Genomic DNA, 19543 nt, shown 5'->3' on the forward strand with positions numbered 1-19543 from the left:
ACAAACATATCCTTCCCCTGACCATCACTAATGCAATGAGAGATCTTCACATACTCCCAATTTTTACTTTTCCATTCTCATACAACTGGAGGTAGAGAGTGATTTAAAAATATTCAGTACTATCAATTGTTCAGTACTGCACTGGAGTACTGCACTGGAGTGCAAGTCTGAACTATCTACTTCAATCCTCAGAATAGATTGAACTCACAACATTTTGACTTGGAGGAGAGAGAGTGCTATGCATTGAGCCATGGCAACAGGAAACACTACGATAGATTTTGCGGCTATAATGACAGCAAAGCTGTCAGCATCCACCGTCTTTACAACTGGGAAACTAACAGCAACCTCTGGTCTCTGCACATGCACAATGTGGAACTCTAGATTCCCTGCTCTTCCACGGGATACGCTGTTCCTGTTAAAGTTCCTGCAAGTAGAAGCCTTCTGGAATTGCTTGAAGTGATATAAACTTCCACTTTGATATGATTACTCTTGTGGTAAAAACTCTTGGAAATTTACAACTTGTTACGGACAGAGGAGGAAAAATAAACTGAAACCAATTCCCTTTCCTCACTGTCCACAATCAATGGTTTTTTGGAAAGCTGGATGTTTGTGTTTCTTAGCCCCCTGAGGGTGTGGTCATTTTAAATAAAGGCAGCAGACTTTTGTGTGTTTAAATAAACAAGATTATTTATTTACACACACGCCACGAAAATTTAAACGCTTTATCAATCACATCACATACTCAAGAAAGACACAATGAGAGAAAATATTGCATTTTTACAAGGGTAAAACCAATAGAATAGGAACCAGTTCACATGTTTGACTCATTGTAGGAAAAAACAATCTTTGTGTGTCGGGTAAAGATGTATTTTTCACTCTTGAATTATAGTTTAGATGAGTTCAGAGCTGGAATTGGATATCAGGATTAGTGTAGGATTCCTTTGTTCAGTAGGTCACAAAGCTAGGCATGTGGCTTTTGTATCAGGAGGTCTAATTTTTTCATAGATGGATCTGGGGTTTTGGAATCAGGCTGGGGGCTTTTTTTTAAAGAGAATTTACAGCCTCCCAGTTCTTAAAAGGCAAAGATAGCACAGCTTTATTGATGCTGTTCTGCGGCCTCCAGTGGTTTCCTGCAAAAATGCACAGCTTCTCTCTGGGACTTTAGATAAACTCATTAGCTTTCTTTTGTTAAATTGCAAACTTGGGGACATGGAGTCTAAGAGTCCATTGATTCTGTGTTTTGAGTAAACTTCGAATAATGACAGGTGTGAATTCCACAAATAACATTTGTCTTGGTATGTCCATTTAAGGGAGAGGCTCCCCATCCAGAATGATTCAATTTGGAAATGTGTGGAAGTCCGTGTTGAAGTTGCAGATGGTCACCTGATCCCTTGGCAGCCATGGGTCCATTTTAAATACATGAAAGGCAGTTCTAGAAGCTTCCTTGTGCACACAGCCCATTTGTACAGTTATGAATATGGCATGCCTTTACTGGGCACGACAAACATATTGAAGGAAGTATAACTAGGTTTTTAACAGTATATTCGGATCATAATTATTAATTAACAACCTTTGACCTGGAAAATTGATTATATATTTGAATATAATCAGTTTTCCAGGACAAAGGTTATTAATTAATAATGGAATGTCAAATTTCTCCATTATGATATTAAAAAAATCCATTGATATTTGAAACAATAAAAACCTCTATTAAATTTATTTCAGCTTTTCCTTTAATCCTATGTACATGTCCCAATCTTAATTTCACTCTCTTTAAAATGTTTAAAGAATGAAGGATGATGAGTGTTCTTTACTTCCTGATTTGCTGTCGGTGAGAATTCTGCAATGTGATTCGACCTTTAGTCTGCTTGATGATATCACTGTTACAAGACACTAGAGATCCCCCTGAGCTGATGCCAGAATGAAAGTGATAGCAGGAAAGGGGAAATTGTACCACAGAGATTGCTAGATCTTTCTAAAGAAATAATACAAAGTAGAAGAGGTTCCGAGTAAGAGAAAAGTAAATGAATGATATTTGACTTTTCCCTCCCTCCGATGCGATAGATGCAGCTCGATATTATTAAGAATGAGTTGTAGGCTCTGGATGTGTGTGACAATCCCACACACAGATTTGCCCAGCAGTGACAGCTCTGAAAGTGCAGCATCTTTAAATATCAGATAAGAGTTTAACCCTGGAGTTCTGATGGTATGAGCTAGAGCTCATCAATTCAATCGCTCCCTTTCACTTGTATTCCTGCCAATATATGAAGTAACGTTTTGCAATCAGATGTAAAACACCCCTGTTATTTCAGTTCTACTCTCCTGATAGCATTGTTACTGTCCTTCACAAAGCTTTTCCCTACACCAAGCCTGATTCTGCTCCATTCAGTATACCTTGCATGTGATGGAAAAGAGCAAAAAGACACTGTGTTTTGTGTATTTTGCACATTAAACCGATTCTGGGTCAGTAATGCAATCTGGAGGATTCTGCTGATATTCATAAACATGGCTGAAGGGGATCTTGTAACCTGTGGTCTGTCATTTGTTATCCTATATTTAATGCATGGTTAAAGGCAGGATACTCCTCAATAAATCCAGCCTTGCTGTTTTATCAGTTTCACGTAATTTGATGTGTTTTTATGTCCCAACTTTAGTCAACCTCATATAAAGGGTGGGAGACAACTTGGTTTTCGAACCAGTATGTCAGCAGTGGATAGTGTTATTACCTGTACAATCTTCAAACCCCAGGTGAAATCATCTTGCCTTTGTTTACAACCTCCACACATGGGGCAGGCTGCCAGCCCACTCCTAGTACTCTAGTGACAAACTGCCATCATGAAAATAGCATTAGGATTAGTCCAGTTAAGGTGCAACAACAACTTTTATTTATACAATCAAATGTCTGAAGGTGCTCCGTAGGAGCATTACATATTAAAGTTTGACACTGAGCTTTGTAAAATACTTGGTCAAAGAGCTAGCTTTTAGGTTCATGTTAAAGGAGAAAAGAGAGGTAAAGAGGTTTATGGCAGGGATTCCAGAGTTCAGCGGTTAGGCAGCTGAAGACACAGCCGCCAGTGGTGGAGTGATGAAAGCTCAAGAGGCCAGGATTAAATGAATGCAGACGAAAGCTTCTTCAAACATTGTGTCATTTCCCCAACCCATTTCCCACAGCAACTGTCAGGTAGCCCCACTGATTGTCTTCAGAGTGCCAAAGAGTGCCAATTTAAGGACAACTGTGTCCTGTGGGCCCATGACCATGTATGAGCTTCTCCAAGGCAGGTTTTTATTTTATTCATTCACGGGATGCGGGCTTCGCTGGCTGGGCCAACATTTATTGCCCATTCCCAGTTGCCCTTGAGAAGGTGGTGGTGAGCTTCCTTCTTGAATCGCTGCAGTCCATGTGTTGTAGGTACACCCACAGTGCTGTTATGAAGGGAGATCCAAGATTTTGACTCAGCGACACTGAAGGATCGGCGATATATTTCCAAGTCAGGATGGTGAGTGACTTGGAGGGGAGCTTCTAGGTAGTGGTGTTCCCATCTATCTGCTATCCTTGTCCTTCTAGATGGTAGTGGTCATGGGTTTGGAAGGTGTTGTTGAAGGAGCCTTGGTGATTCCTGAAGTGCATCTTATAGATGGTACATACTGCTGCTACTGTGCGTTGGTGGTAGAGGGAGTGAATGTTTGTGGATGTGGTGCCAATCAAGTGGACTGCTTTGTCCTGGATGGTGTCAAGCTTCTTGAGTGTCGCGAGGGTTGCACTCATGCAGGTAAGTGGGGAGCATTCCATCACGCTCCTGACTTGTGCCTTGTAGATGGTGGACAGGCTTTTGGGAGTCAGGAGTTGGGTTACTCGTCGCATGATTCCTAGCCTCTGACCTGCTCTTGTAGCCACGGTATTTATATGGCTAGTCCAGTTCAGTTTCTGGTCAATGGTAACCCCAGGAACTTGATAGTGGGGTACTCAGTGATGATAATGCCATTGAACATCAAGGGGTGATGGTTGGATTCTCTCTTGTTGGAGATGGTCATTGCCCGACACTTATATGGCACAAATGTTACTTGCCCGCTTGTCAGCCCAAGCCTGGATATTGTCCAGGTCTTGCTGCATTTGGGCATGGACTGCTTCAGTGTCTGAGGAGCTGCGAATGGTGCTGAACATTGTGCAATCATCAGCAAACATCTCCATTTCTGACCATGTGATGGAGGGAAGGTCATTGATGAAGCAGCTGAAGATGGTTGGGCCGAGGACACTACCCTCAGGAACTCCTGCAGTGAGGTCCTGGAGCTGAGATGACTGACCTCCAACAACCACAACAATCTTCCTCTGTGCTAGGTATGACCCCAACGAGTGGAGAGTTTCCACACACACACCACCGCGCGCACCACCCCCCCCCCCGCCTCAACGATTCCCATTGAGTCCAGTTTTGCTAGGCAAAAACAGAATTACCTGGAAAAACTCAGCAGGTCTGGCAGCATCGGCGGAGAAAAAATAGAGTTGACGTTTCGAGTCCTCATGACCCTTTGACTAGACCTGCTGAGTTTTTCCAGGTAATTCTGTTTTTGTTTTGGATTTCCAGCATCCGCAGTATTTTTGTTTTTATCCCAGTTTTACTAGGGCTCATTGATGCCACAGTAAAATGCAGCCTTGATGTCAAGGGCAGTCACTCTCACCTCACCTCGGGAGCTCAGCAATTTTGTCCATGTTTGAACCAAGGCTGTAATGAAATGAGGAACTGAGTGGCCCCGGCGGAACCCAAACTGGGCGCCAGTGAGCAGGTTATTGCTAAGCAAGTGCTGCTTGATAGCACTGTTGATGACCTCTTCCATTACTTTACTGATGATTGAGAGTAGACTGATGGGGTAATAATTAGCTGGGTTGGATTTGTTCTGCTTTTTGTGCACGGGACATACCTGGGCAATCTTCCATATAGCTGGGAAGATATCAGGGTTGTAGCTTTACTGGAACAGCTTGGCTAGGGGCGCAGCAAGTTCTGGAGCACAGGTCTTCAGTACTATTGCCGGAATATTGTCAGGGGCCCATAGCCTTTGCAGTACCCTGTGCCTTCAGCCATTTCTTGATATCACATGGAGTGAACTGAATTGGCTGAAGACTGGCCTCTACGATGCTGGGGACTTCCGCAAGAGGCCAAGATGGATCTTCCACTACGTACTTCTGGCTGAAGATATTAGCAAGTGCTTCAGCCTTATATTTTGCACTGATGTGCTGGGCTCCCCCATCATTGAGGATGGGGATAATTGTGGCGCCTCCTCCTCCAGTGAGTTGTTTTTGTCCACCACCATTTACGACTAGATGTAGCAGGACTGCAGAGCTTAGATCCGATCCGTTGGTTGTGCGATTGCTTAGCTCTGTCTATACTTGCTGCTTATGCTGTTTGGCAGGCAAGTAGTCCTGTGTTGTAGCTTCACCAGATTGACACCTCATTTTTAGGTATGCCTGGTGCTGCTCCTGGCATGCCCTCCTGCACTCTTCATTGAACCAGGGTTGATCCCCTGGCTTGATAGTAAATGTGGGGGATATGCCAGGCCATGAGGTTAAAGATTGTGTTCGAGTACAATTTTGCTGCTGCTGATGGCCCACAGCGCCTCATGGATGCCCAGCCTTGGCTTGCTAGATCTGTTCGAAATCTATCCCATTTAGCGCGGCAGCACTGCTACACAACACGATGGAGGGTATCCTCAATGTGAAAGCAGGGCTTCATCTCCTCAATGACTGTGCGGTGGTCACTCCTAGCAATACTGTCATAGACAGATGCACCTGTGGCAGGCAGGTTGGTGAAGATGAGGTCAACCTCTTGTGGGTTCTCTCACCACCTACCGCAGACCCAGTCTGGCAGCTATGTCATTAAGGACTCAGCCAGCTCAGTCATTAGTGGTACTCCCAAGCCACTCTTGGTGATGGACACTGAAGTCCCCACCCAGAGTACATGCTGTGTCCTTGCCACCCCCAGTGCTTCTTCCAAATGGTGTTCAACATGCAGGAGCACTGATTCATCAGCTGAGGGACGGCGGTACATGGTAATCAGCAGGAGGTTTCCTTGCCCATGTTTGACCTGATGCCATTGAGTCTGGAGTCGATGTTGAGGACTCCCAGGGCAACTCCCTCATGACTGCATACCACTGTGCCGCCAACTCTGCTGGGCCTGTCCTGCTGCTGGGGCAGGACATACCCAGGGATGGTGATGGTGGTGGCTGGAACATTATCTGTAAGTTATGATTCTGTGAATATGTCAGGCTGTTGCTTGACTAGTCTATGAGACGGCTCCCCAATTTCGGCACTAGCCCCCAGATGTTAGTAAGAAGGGCTTTGCAGGGTTGACAGGGCTGAGATTGCCATTGTTGTTTCTGGTGCCTAGGTCGATACCCGTCCGGTTTCATTCCTTTTTTGTGACTTTCTAGTGGTTTGTTACAGCTGAGTGGCTTGCTAGGCATGTAAGAGTCAACCACATTGCTGTGGGTCTGGAGTCACGTGTAGGCGAAACCAGGTAAAGATGACATTAGTGAACCAGATGAGTTTTTACAACAATCTTTAAGGTATGATTCAGGCTGTTGCTTGACTAGCCTGTGAGGCAGTTAGTCAGATGGAAAAGGGAGGCTTTTAGCAGGTACAAGGGGAGCAAATCAGCGGAGGCATTAGTGGAGTACAGAAAGTGCAGGGTGCAGCTTAAGAAAGTAATTAGGAGAGCAAGGAGGGGATTTGAGAAAGCTCTGTCTGATAAAAGTAGGGAAAATCCCAAGATATTCTATAAGTATATCAATGGGAAGAGGATAACTAGGAAAAGAGTAGGGCCCATAAGGGACAAAGGGGGCAATCTATGGGTGGAGCCAGAGGCCATCGGTAGAGTATTGAACGAATACTTCACATCCGTCTTCACCCAAGAGAATGAGGATGAAGGTATCGAACTTGGGGAGAGAGACTGCGAGGTTCTTGAGCAAATTGATATAGGGAGTGACAAGGTATTGGAGGTGTTGGCAGGCTTAAAAGTGGACAAATCTCCAGGTCCAGATGATTTGTGTCCCAGACTGCTGAGGGAGGCAAGGGAGGAGATCTCCGGGGCTCTGACCCAAGTTTTTAATTCCTCTCAGGCCACGGGGGAGGTGCCAGAGGACTGCAGAACAGCTAATGTGGTTCCACTATTTAAGAAGGGTTGCAGAGATAAGCCAGGGAACTACAAACCAGTGAGTCTCACATCAGTGGTAGGGAAACTATTGGAGAAAATTCTGAGAGAGAGAATCTATCTCCACTTGGAGAGGCAAGGTTTGATCAGGAATAGTCAGCATGCCTTTGTCAGAGGGAGGTCATGCCTAACAAATTTGACTGAATTTTTTGAGGAGGTGACCAGGTGTGTCGATGAGGGTAGTGCAGTTGATATAGTTTATATGGATTTCAGCAAAGCCTTTGACAAGGTCCCACATGGGAGACTTATAAAGAAGGCAAATGCACATGGGATACAGGGTAATTTGATAAGGTGGATTCAAAATTGGCTTAGTTGTAGGAGACAGAGGGTGATGACAGAAGGATGCTTTAGTGACTGGAAGCCCGTGTCCAGTGGCATACAACAGGGATCTGTGCTGGGTCCTCTATTCGTCATTTATATAAACAACATAGATGACTATGTGGGGGGTAGGATTAGTAAGTTTGCGCATGACACAAAGATTGGCTGGGCGGTTAACAGTGAGGTTGAGTGTCTTGGGCTACAGGAAGATATAGATGGGATGGTCAAATGGGCAGATAAGTGGCAGATGGAATTTAACTCTGAAAAGTGTGAGGTGATACATTTTGGAAGGAGTAATTTGACAAGGAAGTGTTCAATGAATGGCATGACACTAGGAAATTCTGAGGAACAAAGGGACCTTGGCGTGTATGTCCATTGATCTCTGAAGGCGGAGCGGCATGTTCGTGGGGTGGTGAAAAAGGCATACGGGACACTTGCCTTTATCAACCGAGGCATAGGTTACAAAAGTAGGGAGGTCATGTTGGAGTTGTATAGAGGCCACAGCTGGAGTACTATGCGCAGTTCTGGTCGCCACATTATAGGAAGGATGTGATTGCACTGGAGGAGATTCATCAGGATGTTGCAAGATTATGAGGGGCATGGACAGGGTGGATAGGGCAGCTGTTCCCATCAATTGAAGGGTCAGTCACGAGGAGACACAAGTTCAAGGTGAGGGGGTAATGTGAGGAAAAACTTTTTTATCCAGAGGGTGGTGACAGTCTGGAATGTGCTGCCTGGGAGGGTGGTGGAGGTGGGTTGCCTCACATCCTAACATTCAAGGCTATAGGCCAAGAGCTGGTAAATGGGATTAGATAGGTCAGGTGTTTCTCACGTGTTGGTGCAGACTCAATCAGTTGAAGGGCCTCTTCTGCACTGTGTGATGGTTCCAATCCAATCCATGGTCATCATTCGTCTTAAAAGTCCAGATTTTTTTTCTTGAATTCAATTCCACCATCTGCCATGGTGGGATTTGAACCCGGGTCCTTGGAGCATTACCCTGGTTCTCTGGACTACTAGTCCAGCGACAATACCAATATGCCATCGCCTCCCCCTAACTTGAATGAACAGTTAGCAGAAAGCAGCCTCGATTCTCCACCACTGCCAACTAATACATCCCCTCAATTTTTTTGGCTCCTGTCACTGAATCATTGCAGTTCTACTAAACAGGACACTAGTTTCTGTTGTACTACAACATATTGGAAGTGAACACTTAAAAGAAATAATTTAAATCTATTATGTTGTTCCAAGTAATTAAATCCAGGATGTTTTCTACTCATGTCAAGGCTGTATCTTGTGTTATCTAGTTTCAAATTTAGCCACATTTAATTCAAAGCCAATTGTGCTGATGATTTTTAGTCATCTTGAATGCAAAGCAGGATTTCTTTTTGAAGTAAAAATTCATCAACAAGGTTTGTTCTGTGGTACATTCTTCGCAGCTCAATTTAGAGCAATTTTATCTTTATGCAGCAGCAGAAAGGTGCCAATTGGAACTATTAGTCTCTCAATGACACCAGCAGTTACAGCATTCAGAGAAATTCCAGTAGAATGGCTGAGTCAGGCACTCAAGCTGCATTCGTGGATGAATGACTGCCCTGGCAATTCTAAAACTGCTGCCCACCATAAACTACTAACATTTCACATTAGTTTTATAGGTGACCTAACAATAACTGATCTCTGTGCACTGGAGCTCTCTATTCAAGTTTAAATCTCTGTTTGAGTTATGACAGCCATGACAGTCACTCTTAGCTGTTTCACAAAGGCCAGGTGAAAACAATAGCAATAAGTAAATTTGTCCCTTGCAGTTTCTTGCTGACCAGCTCACCATCATCACTAAATGCATATTTAATGGCAGCTGTGGCATTCTTGCCTCTAAGGTGAGAAGGTTCCAGGTTCAAATCCCACTCTGGGACTTGCAGACAAAAGTCTAGGCTGATAGGCTGGCAGCTCTAGCAGTCCCAGGAGTGCCAGAACTCAGTAGTGAGCGCTGCTGGGACTGCAACCAGACCCAGGAAGAGCTTTGCTCGATCAGGCAGCCTGGGAAGGGAGGCGAGAGTACAGGTCTTGGAGGTCAGGCAGGGAGAAACAAAGGAGGGGGGGTGACATTTTGCTGGGAGAAGGTTCCCCCAAAGGGTGTCCAGGATGCCCCCCCCCACCCTCAAAGAATATCCCCTCCTTCTTTTCTTCATGCTTTTTTTACAACTTGCGTTTAAAACACGGCCTGCCCACTTCTGCCTGCCAGCCAAGCCAACCACATTATGTCATGGGCAGTGTAATATTCGGGCCAATTGCCTTGGTAACAAGCTCAATTGACCGTCGATTATTTATTTAAAAACGGCAGTAGGACTGCTGATTTTGATGCTCGGGGGTAGGAGGGAAGGGTTTCCACTCCTCGTATTTTACCTGTGCCACCCCCACCAGCACCCCCCCTCCCACTTTGCTAAAAACATGCCCAGCGGTGGGGCTGTAAAATCCAGCCCTATATAAATGCAAGCCTTTCCTTTTTGTGGAAGTTTAATGAACCAACTCAGCACTCACTGGGTTTTGGGAGGGGCAGTGGGCAAATTTTTCATGTCTCCCTCTTTATTGGAAAACAAATAATAATCATATTGTCATGAAGGTATTAATGTATATAATGTGATTGGAAATTTTTTTTTAATAGAGGTTTAGTCTGTGGGTGTGTCTTTGTGTGTCTTATTTGGATTAAAGTCATCTAGTCTGGGTGCTTTGATGTATAGTAGTTTTGAGATGTAAACACAGAGGTAGAGGTCATTTGCATTTTGTTGAATAGAACATTCAAAGACTGGGGGTGAAATCTTGCATCTAGCTAGGAAAGACCAAGCGATGTTTATATTACTAATAAAATTGGCACTATGAAAGGGGTTTTATTGTTAGAAGAGTGGAGTTCAAAGGGCCTGATGACACAATGAAAATTTGCATTCATAGGGGGGTGCTGGGTGTAACAGAAAGCAGTTTTGTGTGTGCAGGGCAGAGGCAGTGCAAGATCAAAGCCTAAAATAAAAGCAAAAAACTGTGGATGCTGGAAATCCAAAACAAAAACAAAAATAAAAATACCTGGAAAAACTCAGCAGGTCTGACAGCATCTGCGGAGAGGAACACAGTTAACGTTTCGAGTCCGTATGACTCTTCAACAGAACTAAGGAAAAATAGAAGAGAGGTGAAATATAAGCTGATTTAAGGAGGAGGTGGAACAAGTAGAGCATAGACAAAAGGACAAAGAGGTGTTGATATCTTTTGGCAATCTCTACCTATCACTGGCCCTCTATCCAGTTATACTAGTCCCACCCCCCCTCCCACTTAAACCAGCTTATATTTCACCTCTCTTCTATTTTTCCTTTTTTCTGCTGAAGAGTCATACAGATTCGAAATGTTAACCGTGTTCCTCTCCACAAATGCTGTCAGACTTGCTGAGTTTTTCCAGGTATTTTTATTTATGTTTAAGATCAAAGCCTGTAAGCCTACAACTCCGAGGGGCTGGGAATTGTATAGACCCCTCAGTGTGTACGACTCACAAAGAGTGTATGTAGTGAATACTGAACCTTTCATAATTATAGTGAAGAACCTCAGAGTGCAACATGATGTATATCGGTAATTCCAACATCATTGCACTGTCTGACTGTCTGCAATGACCATGCTGAAATGACTGTAATATTCATTGATTGTACTGAAGCACCTCGTGATCCATGTATAAAAGTTGAATATGATTGCACTTTTTGTGATGGCCATTTAGAAATGTTTTGTACTGTTCTTTCAGATATTTTAAGAATAAAGTATACTTTTCCAAAAAAAACTGTCTGCAAAGGAACCAAAGTGAAAGGAGCCTCATTTTGAATTTGTAAGGTGAAAATGCTTTGCCTGGTGTCTGCTTAAAGTCTACGGGTTGTTGTTGCCTTAATAGAGATTAGTTTGGGAATTTGTTAATAAGTTATGATAGTAGTAATTTATAGCCATGTGTATATGTTTAACTTGTGTAAATTAATGTATGTCTCATGTTATTTGATATAAAAACCTCTTAAGAACTGGTAGTTTTATTCCTGAATATAGCTGCAACTCAAAACATACCACTTGAAAATACAGATTATGACAGTTGTTTAAAGTTTCCCTCTGTGATTTTCAGTAACAGCCTTTACCAACTGTTGTGTCATTACAATATAAAGAAGGAAGGAAAATTTAACAAGGGAAAATTGCTGATTAAAGTACAGCAGAGAGACATGGTTCAATTAAACATTCTTTGCCTCTCCTGGTCAGTCCTTGCAATATAATAACCTAACTATCTTAGCAACACAGAATTCTTTGTCAGACCTGGGCTTTCATACTATTGTATGAAAAGCAGAGGCCTTTGGTTGTCATTTGACTGTAGAAAGTACAACCATGGAAAAAATATGGATAGAACTGGTCAGGTAAATAATGACCTCAAACTAGAGGTAGACATAGTTCAGAGTTCAATGTTAGTGAAATATGTTTCAAAGAAATCAGTTGGTGTTAGAAACTAGCAGAAGCATACAAACAGCTACTAATTAATCCACACCAGAGACTTACCTTGACTTGGATGCGATCCAGAATGTTTTTGAAATCCAAGTCATCATAATAGTGTTTAATCCCCTCACGCACATTGGCTTTAAATAACAGAAGCACCTGAGGAGGAAAAAAATTCAAAAATGTTCAGAAGCTGTTTAAAACATAATTAACTTATCTTTAAGGCTGTGAAAGCCTAACAGGAACTTGCCCCAAAACAAGCTTTTGTATGTATCTCTTTTAGATTTTATGTTCATCATGCCCTACTCTGACAGAACTGTGTGTGCAATTTTAAAAGTTTTCTATTGACAAAAGCCAATACCTGGGGTCAGACTATGTGACATTTGGAAAAGCATGAGCAATAAGTAAAAGTCAGCATGGGCTTGCAAACTGTGTTTGACTACACTGATTGAGTTCTTTGATGAAGTAACAGAGAGAGTTGATGAAGGTCGTGTGGTTGATGTTGTCTCTATGGACTTTCAAAAGGCATTTGACAAAGTACCTCATAATAGACTTGTTAGCAAAAGTAAAGCCCACAGGATTAAAGGAACAATTGTAGCTTGGATTCAAAATTGGCTAAGGGGCAGAAAACAGAGAATAGTAGTGAAGTCTTCTTTTTTAGACTGCAGTAAAGTATACAGTGACATTCCTCAGGGGTAACTAGAAGAACCATTGCTCTTTCTGATGCATATATAGGGCCATAATTTCAAAGCTTGCAGATGATTTAAAAGTCAGAAATGTAGTAAACAATAAGGAGGATATTGACAGACTTTCAGGATATGTACTGGTGAAATGAGTGGACACATGACAGATGAAATTTAATTTAGAGAAGTGTGAAGAAATGCATTTTGTTAGGAATAATGAAAATAAAATAAAAAAAACGAAATGGTACAATTTTAAAAGGGACACAGGAACAGAGAGGTCTGGCAATCTAGATACACAAATCTTTGAGAAGGCTGTTAAAAAAAACAAATGAGCTCTCTGGCTTTATTAATTAAGGCTTATAGTTAAAAGCAAGGAAGTTATGCTAACCCTATATTAAAACACTGGTTAGGCCTCAGCTTGGGAATTGTGTTCAATTTGGCACTGCACTTTAGCAAGGATGTCAAGGCCTTAGAGTGAATGCAGAAGAAATTACTAGAATAGAAGCAGGGATGAGGGAATTCAGTTATGTGAAGACAATGGATAAACTGGGTTACTCTTTGGACCAGAGAAGGTTAAGATGAGATTTGGTTGAGGAGTTCAAAATCATCAATAGTTTTGATAGTGTAAATAAGGAGAAACTGTTTTCAGTGGCAAGACACAGATTTAAGGTGACAGGTAAAAGAACCAGAGACATAAGAAAACATTTTTTTTTTTACACACAGTGAGTTGCTGTGATCTGGAATGCACCGTAAAGCATATTCAGTATTAACGTTCAGAAGGGAATCAGATAAATACGAGAAGGGGGAAAAAAATTATCGGCCTTTGGGGAAAGGGCAGGGTAAATGGATAATTCCAAGAAAGCACTGACACATGCACAATGGCCAAATGGTCTCGTTCTGTGCAGAATTAGTCCATGATTCCACAGGAGCAATTGTGAAGAACTCTTCAGTTTATGAACAGGAAAATACCTCACCAACTTCCCGCATTCTTCATGAGCTTGAAGATTGCATTGAGCCACTGCACTGTTCCTCCTAAGTGTTCTGTAAACTGGACACTGCCATCACCAGTGCTCTGAAGGTTGGAAAATATTACAGGAGCACCTGAAAAATGCCTTCATTAGATTTGGGATGGGGTGGGACAGATTTTGTTTCAAATGATGCTAATAATTTGTTCTCAACAGGTTTTTCTCAATTTTTTTGTCTCAAAGTTCTTGAATTCGCTTCAGACGTGGATCCACAGAATGTACCACCCTCCAGTAACTCAGCCATTTGTCAGGTTTCATCCTTGATTGTGAGCACTGGCAAGCTATTTAACCATGGGAATATCACAGCTGAGTACAATCTGGTCTTTGTCCATTGTTCACACACAAACACTACCTGTTTGGATCTTTGAAAGCTGTAGAAGTGTGGAGTTTTCTCCTCCAAAAGACTGAGACAATTAGGTGCTTTCAAGGCCAAGACCGATAGATTTTCACTGGGTTTGGGTATCAAGGTACATGCAACTATAGTATGTAAAAGAAGCTGCAGTAGTGGTCAGTAATGGTGGAACAATCTTGAGGGGCTGAAAAGCCTCATTCTGTTTTGCAAGCTCTGGTGAATAATGTTTGAAAGTGAAAACCATCTTTTGCCCTCTATTGGTGAGAGATGATTTCAGCATCTCTAATATTGTTCCAGCAAAGGTTAACAAATACAGCACAGATCAGGGATCAAACCTGGGCCCTTCTTAGCACATAGTGTTAGTGTTACTCGCTGAATAATCCACTGAGTTATTGAATTTGCAAACAGCGACAACATAGCACCTTTAATGTAGGCACCTCAGAGGAGCACTGTCAGATAAAAGTGGACACCTAACTATACAGGTGATCTAAAGCTGGGTTTTAAGGAACACCTTAATAAAGGAGACTAGAGACACCAAGCAAAAAGGTTTCGGGAGGAAATTCCAAAGCTGAAGAAAGGACTCCTCACACTGCTCTACCACCTATACTCAGCATCAGCAACCGATCTTACAAAGAACCTAGTCCATGGTGGGATGTGGGGGGAGGGTGGCTGTGTATCATAACTGTGACAGATTATTTCCTCACACTGCACCTACATGCATGCACCTTTATCAGGAATGTAGGCACATTTTACCCTCCCAAAACAAAGCTCCTTAAACAAACTGTACTGAACCCATAAAGAAAGTGGCGAACTTTGTATTTATGACACAAAACTGCCACAGGCAGTATTTATATTACAGGTTCCACAGCACTGAGAGAAGCATAAAGCCACAGTTGTTTTATGGTTGCAATTCCAGTGCCCTGCTTGCCGAATGCACTGAGGGGAAATCCATCAATGACGGCAAGTAAAAGGAATGGCTGGCCTATACAGAGAGCTGGAGGGAGTAAGTCACTCTGTCTCACCAGTAATCAGCAAGATGGCCACTTGTATCTCCAGGCTGCCTCCTAGGTGCCATGGAAACAATTTCTTAAAATGAGGTCTTGCATAGCTTGTAGGTGGCTTTCTTTATTCACGGCACAATGAATACTTGACGCTGGAAAAAATAACTGTACACGTAGCACAACTGTGTGCTGCTTTCATTAGTATTCTATGCACAGTGACTGTTCATCTATGTAATATCTTACTGCACCTCAATACAAAGGACGGGGAAAGAATGGTTCTCATCTTTAATAATTTACAGTGGAAGATTTATATAATGAGAGTAGAGCAAATACAATCAATGTCAAAGCTGAACTTTCCCTACACAATCCAAAGTAAGCATATTAGTGTAACTGATGTGGCAAATGCTCCATCTAGGTTTGTAATAACTGAATTACATTGCTTTACCTGGCATCTGGTTAATAGGTCTCACCTCCAGCTGAACTGCATGAGACTGTACATTATTGGCCAGGCTTCCACTTCTGACGGTTAACGCTAGTCAATTATCCAATGCTTAAATGCATTTTGAAGGGCCTTTCCTTCCTTTCTCCTCATGGTTCATTTCAATTTCCACATATTTCAGTATGAGTGAAGTGGAACTGCTTTGTCTATCTGAGTTGCTGCATCATCTTGAGTTTAAAAGTGAATGAGCTGCAGACATATTGGTCTCTCTCTGCTACCCATCTTTCCAATATTGAATTCTTCAGCCTGCTACATAAGGGATGACTGTTAACAATATAAGGTAATATAGAACTCAGGACCACATGAATCCCACGATGGTTTCTCATTTCAGCCTTTAGCACCAGGCCAAGCCAAAATGCTGAGCTAGGACCTGTACACATGAAGCAATAGCATCATTACCAACTCTAGGTGGACACATTCCTGGAGGTTTCCCCACCCAGTGGCACCACCTTTTATTCCAATGGCCAATAATTTCATAACTGATGAAAGACTTTGGACTTTTCAATATGGATTTTTTTTGTTTGCTAAAGGAGTAGAGTATGGTTCAATAAAGGATGAAAGATAGAACTGTTTGACTTGACTGTGCAAGACTGCAGCCTGGGAAGAATGCCCAAGCTCAATTGGTATAATTTTATTGCTTCCGGCTGTTTAAAGGCTAACTGAGACTACGCACTCTGGCAGATAGAAATAATGAGGTTAAAGATAAGGCAGCTGCCTTGTGAAGTCTTGAAAACCTGAGATAATTTGTTGTAAATATCAGCTGTTGTTTTGAACTAGGGGAAAGAGAAACAGAAAAGTACCAGCAGCTTGATTGTGTCCGTGAGAATGGTAATAAGAATTGCCATTCTAAAGTGAAAGGAAGAGGCAGTTCACGAGACAAAGCAGAACGCCAAGGAGGAGGTAACTGGAGAATTAATCTCCCCCAAGTCATATGAAGTGGAAACATTTGACCATTAAAGTGGTAAACATTTCTATCTGTAATGTTTCAACATTAACAAAAATAAATCATTTGTTAGAAAAGTTTAAAACCTTGGTTGATCTTACTGTCAATATTATAAAGTGTGGCTCCATGCACATAAATAAAAATGAAAAACACATGAATGGTGTTGAATAGCTATGGCCAAAGTAGATAATGATTTCAGAGTCTTAGTAGCCTCAACATGTCCAAACAATGAATAGCAGATATCTCCAAAGCCAATATAATTTTGAACTAGCAAAGCCAGAGTGGCAGAACAGAAGTCAGAGTGAGTGATGATTTAACTATATAGTGCTCTAGTCACTCCACCTTCAACACTGTATCCAGTTCTGGTCATCAAGAAACAGAGATATTCAAGCATTGGGGGCAGTGTCAGAGGTAAATTATGAAGAAAGGCTAGAGAACCTTGGAGTGTTTTGTGGGAGGAGGTACATAACAGATGTCTTATAGAAGATTGTATCTAGAAAATTGTTAAGGATATTTTAAAAGTTAATTCAGAATATTTGTTTAAATTGTAGAGAATCAAACTAAGGCACACAGGTTCAAACTGGTAAAAAGTTACTTTAGGACAGTTAGCAGGAAATTCTTTTTCAGACAATGAGTGACCAAACTGTGAAATAAGCTTCCAGGTAGAGTAGTGGAGGAAAAAACTCTGGAATCATTTCTGAAAAAATTCAATACCACAATGGGGGAGGTTAGGATCTCCCTGAATGGTTCAACTAAAGTCGACTAAATGGCCTTCCTCATCCAGAATTATCTTGTTATTTTGTATTGGGAACAACAAGGTCACATATTAACGAATGATTTCAAAACAGTCCTGGAAATACCAGAGTGTAAGAAATAATTGAGAATTGGTGCGGAGTGGAGACAGAAATCAACCACATGAGAGATGCATGTGATCAGAGGCAGAATGATGCGAATACGTGTTTCTTTATTTTCCGAAACTTAACCCCACAGCCTTGTGTTGCTGTGATCCCAGTCATAGGATGTTGGGTACCTCAAGGTGCAACATTACTCTGAAATTTATTAGCCTGTCACCAATATCATTGAGCGTACGTCTTTTACTCTGTCATAGTTCAGCAATAAAATTGCCCAAAGCAAGAGGAGATTGATTGTTATAAAGAAGAAAAATTGTGATATGGTTATCAAAGTGAGACTTTCTCCTGCCTGTAACTGAAGGCAAATGGTAGAAACAAGTCATTCACAGACAATGGGTAAACTAGTCCAAGTCAACAATGTATAACCCAAAATTCATTTGACGAGTTTTTAAAAAAAAATAAAACACAAGGTATGGAATATGGAATGCATCACTTATTTTATGTTCAGATCGATTGCTTTAGAATCCTAATTCTGACAGATTGATGGACATTTTGGGGAAACAATGGAAAAGATGTGGCTATTAGAGTGGAGGGACAGACAAATACATATAGACAGAGACAGGGAGAGGTAGTTGATTCCTAATACATGACTGACCTGACTTCATTGTAGACTGGTGCCAGATTAAGCTCTAGAGTTCCAGTAAACTAGTTATTGGGAGTTAGACCTTTGTGTGTACTGCATGCTGTGTTACACAGTGAACCCAACCTGCTAATGCATACTGAAATACAACATTAAGTATAAAATGGGATCAATCCATCTTTTAGATGATAAACTGACGCTCTGTCTACCCTCTCAGTTGAATGTAAAAGCTCCCACAACACTATTTTGCAGAAGAGCAGGGGAGCTCCCCAAGTGTCTTGGCCATTACTTATCCCCTAGCTGACATTATTAAAAAGAAGGCTTATCTGATCTCTTTGCTGTTTGGGGGACTTTGCTGTGCACAAATTAGCTGACCTGTTTCCAACATCTCAACAGTCACTCCACTCCAGAAAAAATTCATTGGTTGCAAAACACTTTGGGACAACCTAAAGTTATGAAATGTGCTTTATATATGCAAGTCTTTCTGTTTCAAATGGTCAGTCATCTCAGGAAGGCATAGAAAGTCTATCAAAGTAACTGTGGACAAACACACATGTATACATATACACACAAACACCCTCATGCACACGCATATATACATACAACTACATATTTGCATGTATGCATGTATGCACACATTCAGACCTGCGGTCACATGCTCCAGCTATCAGTCCAAGACAAGGCCTTGGAACTCACCCAGTTCACTGATGTCAAAAAGACAATTGACACTTCCATGCATTCCTTACTTATGTCCTTGCCTTGCCAGCTCCCTACCTTCAAGAATCTTCTTAACACATTTGTTTTTTAACTGTGCTTTAGCCCCTTATATCCTCTTCTTTTTCCCTGCCCTGCTCCACATCCCTTTCGACACCACTCTGCGAGGTGCTGTGAGACATATCTAAGTACTCAGCGTCGCATAATTGCAAGTTATTGTGCATTACATTAGACTTGGCCAGCTTATCAATACATTTATACAAATGGATTACACACCAGAAAGAATTAGTGACAAAGCAATCGGGTCTACACTATTCTTATGCTGTGAATGTGGATATCTTCATTCATTTACAATTTATGTTTTTTATGCTCCTTTTTCCCCAACAGTGTGCGCCCCTTCCCTGATGACTGTGAATCCTTACTGGGGGACAGTTCACCAGGATGCAGGCTTACCCAGCTGGTAATAGTTAGACCATTACCACTGCCCTCAGTTGGTTCCCGAAACCTCCAATCTGGGCCCCGACTAACCTGTACAGTTCAGTTACTGATCACCTCAAACAAACTCGGCACATGGGGCAACAGTTTGGAAATCAGTTCTTAGTGGTGGGTATTGGGTGCTGTGATGGCATAGTAGAAACTACAGTGATAATAATAATGTGTTGTTGAGTTAGTGTTGGCTAAAAAGCAAAGATAGCTGCAGGATAGCTGCTTTCTCTACACAACATTTGCCAGTAGCTGGGGAAAAAAAACTGACTTTCTTTCAAGTAATCAAGCTTGTTGGAAAAACTCAACCCAACTGGTTCCCCAGTTTCCCTTTAGGGAAG

At 42.0% G+C, this 19543-nt stretch overlaps 1 protein-coding gene across 6 annotated transcripts in view; it reads right to left on the bottom strand.

The window, feature by feature from the left end:
• zgc:110329 (uncharacterized protein LOC550500 homolog) overlaps nt 1-19543 on the bottom strand; it is a 188675-nt gene that overhangs the window by 92360 nt on the left and 76772 nt on the right. For all 6 annotated transcript variants that reach the window (XM_041209088.1, XM_041209084.1, XM_041209086.1 and 3 more), the window contains one exon: nt 12075-12170. In XM_041209088.1, coding sequence (XP_041065022.1) covers nt 12075-12170 — 96 coding nt within the window. The remainder of the gene's footprint in view (nt 1-12074; nt 12171-19543) is intronic.

Source organism: Carcharodon carcharias, chromosome 17, assembly GCF_017639515.1.
Source record: "Carcharodon carcharias isolate sCarCar2 chromosome 17, sCarCar2.pri, whole genome shotgun sequence".
Classification (NCBI taxonomy): Eukaryota; Metazoa; Chordata; class Chondrichthyes; order Lamniformes; family Lamnidae; genus Carcharodon; species Carcharodon carcharias.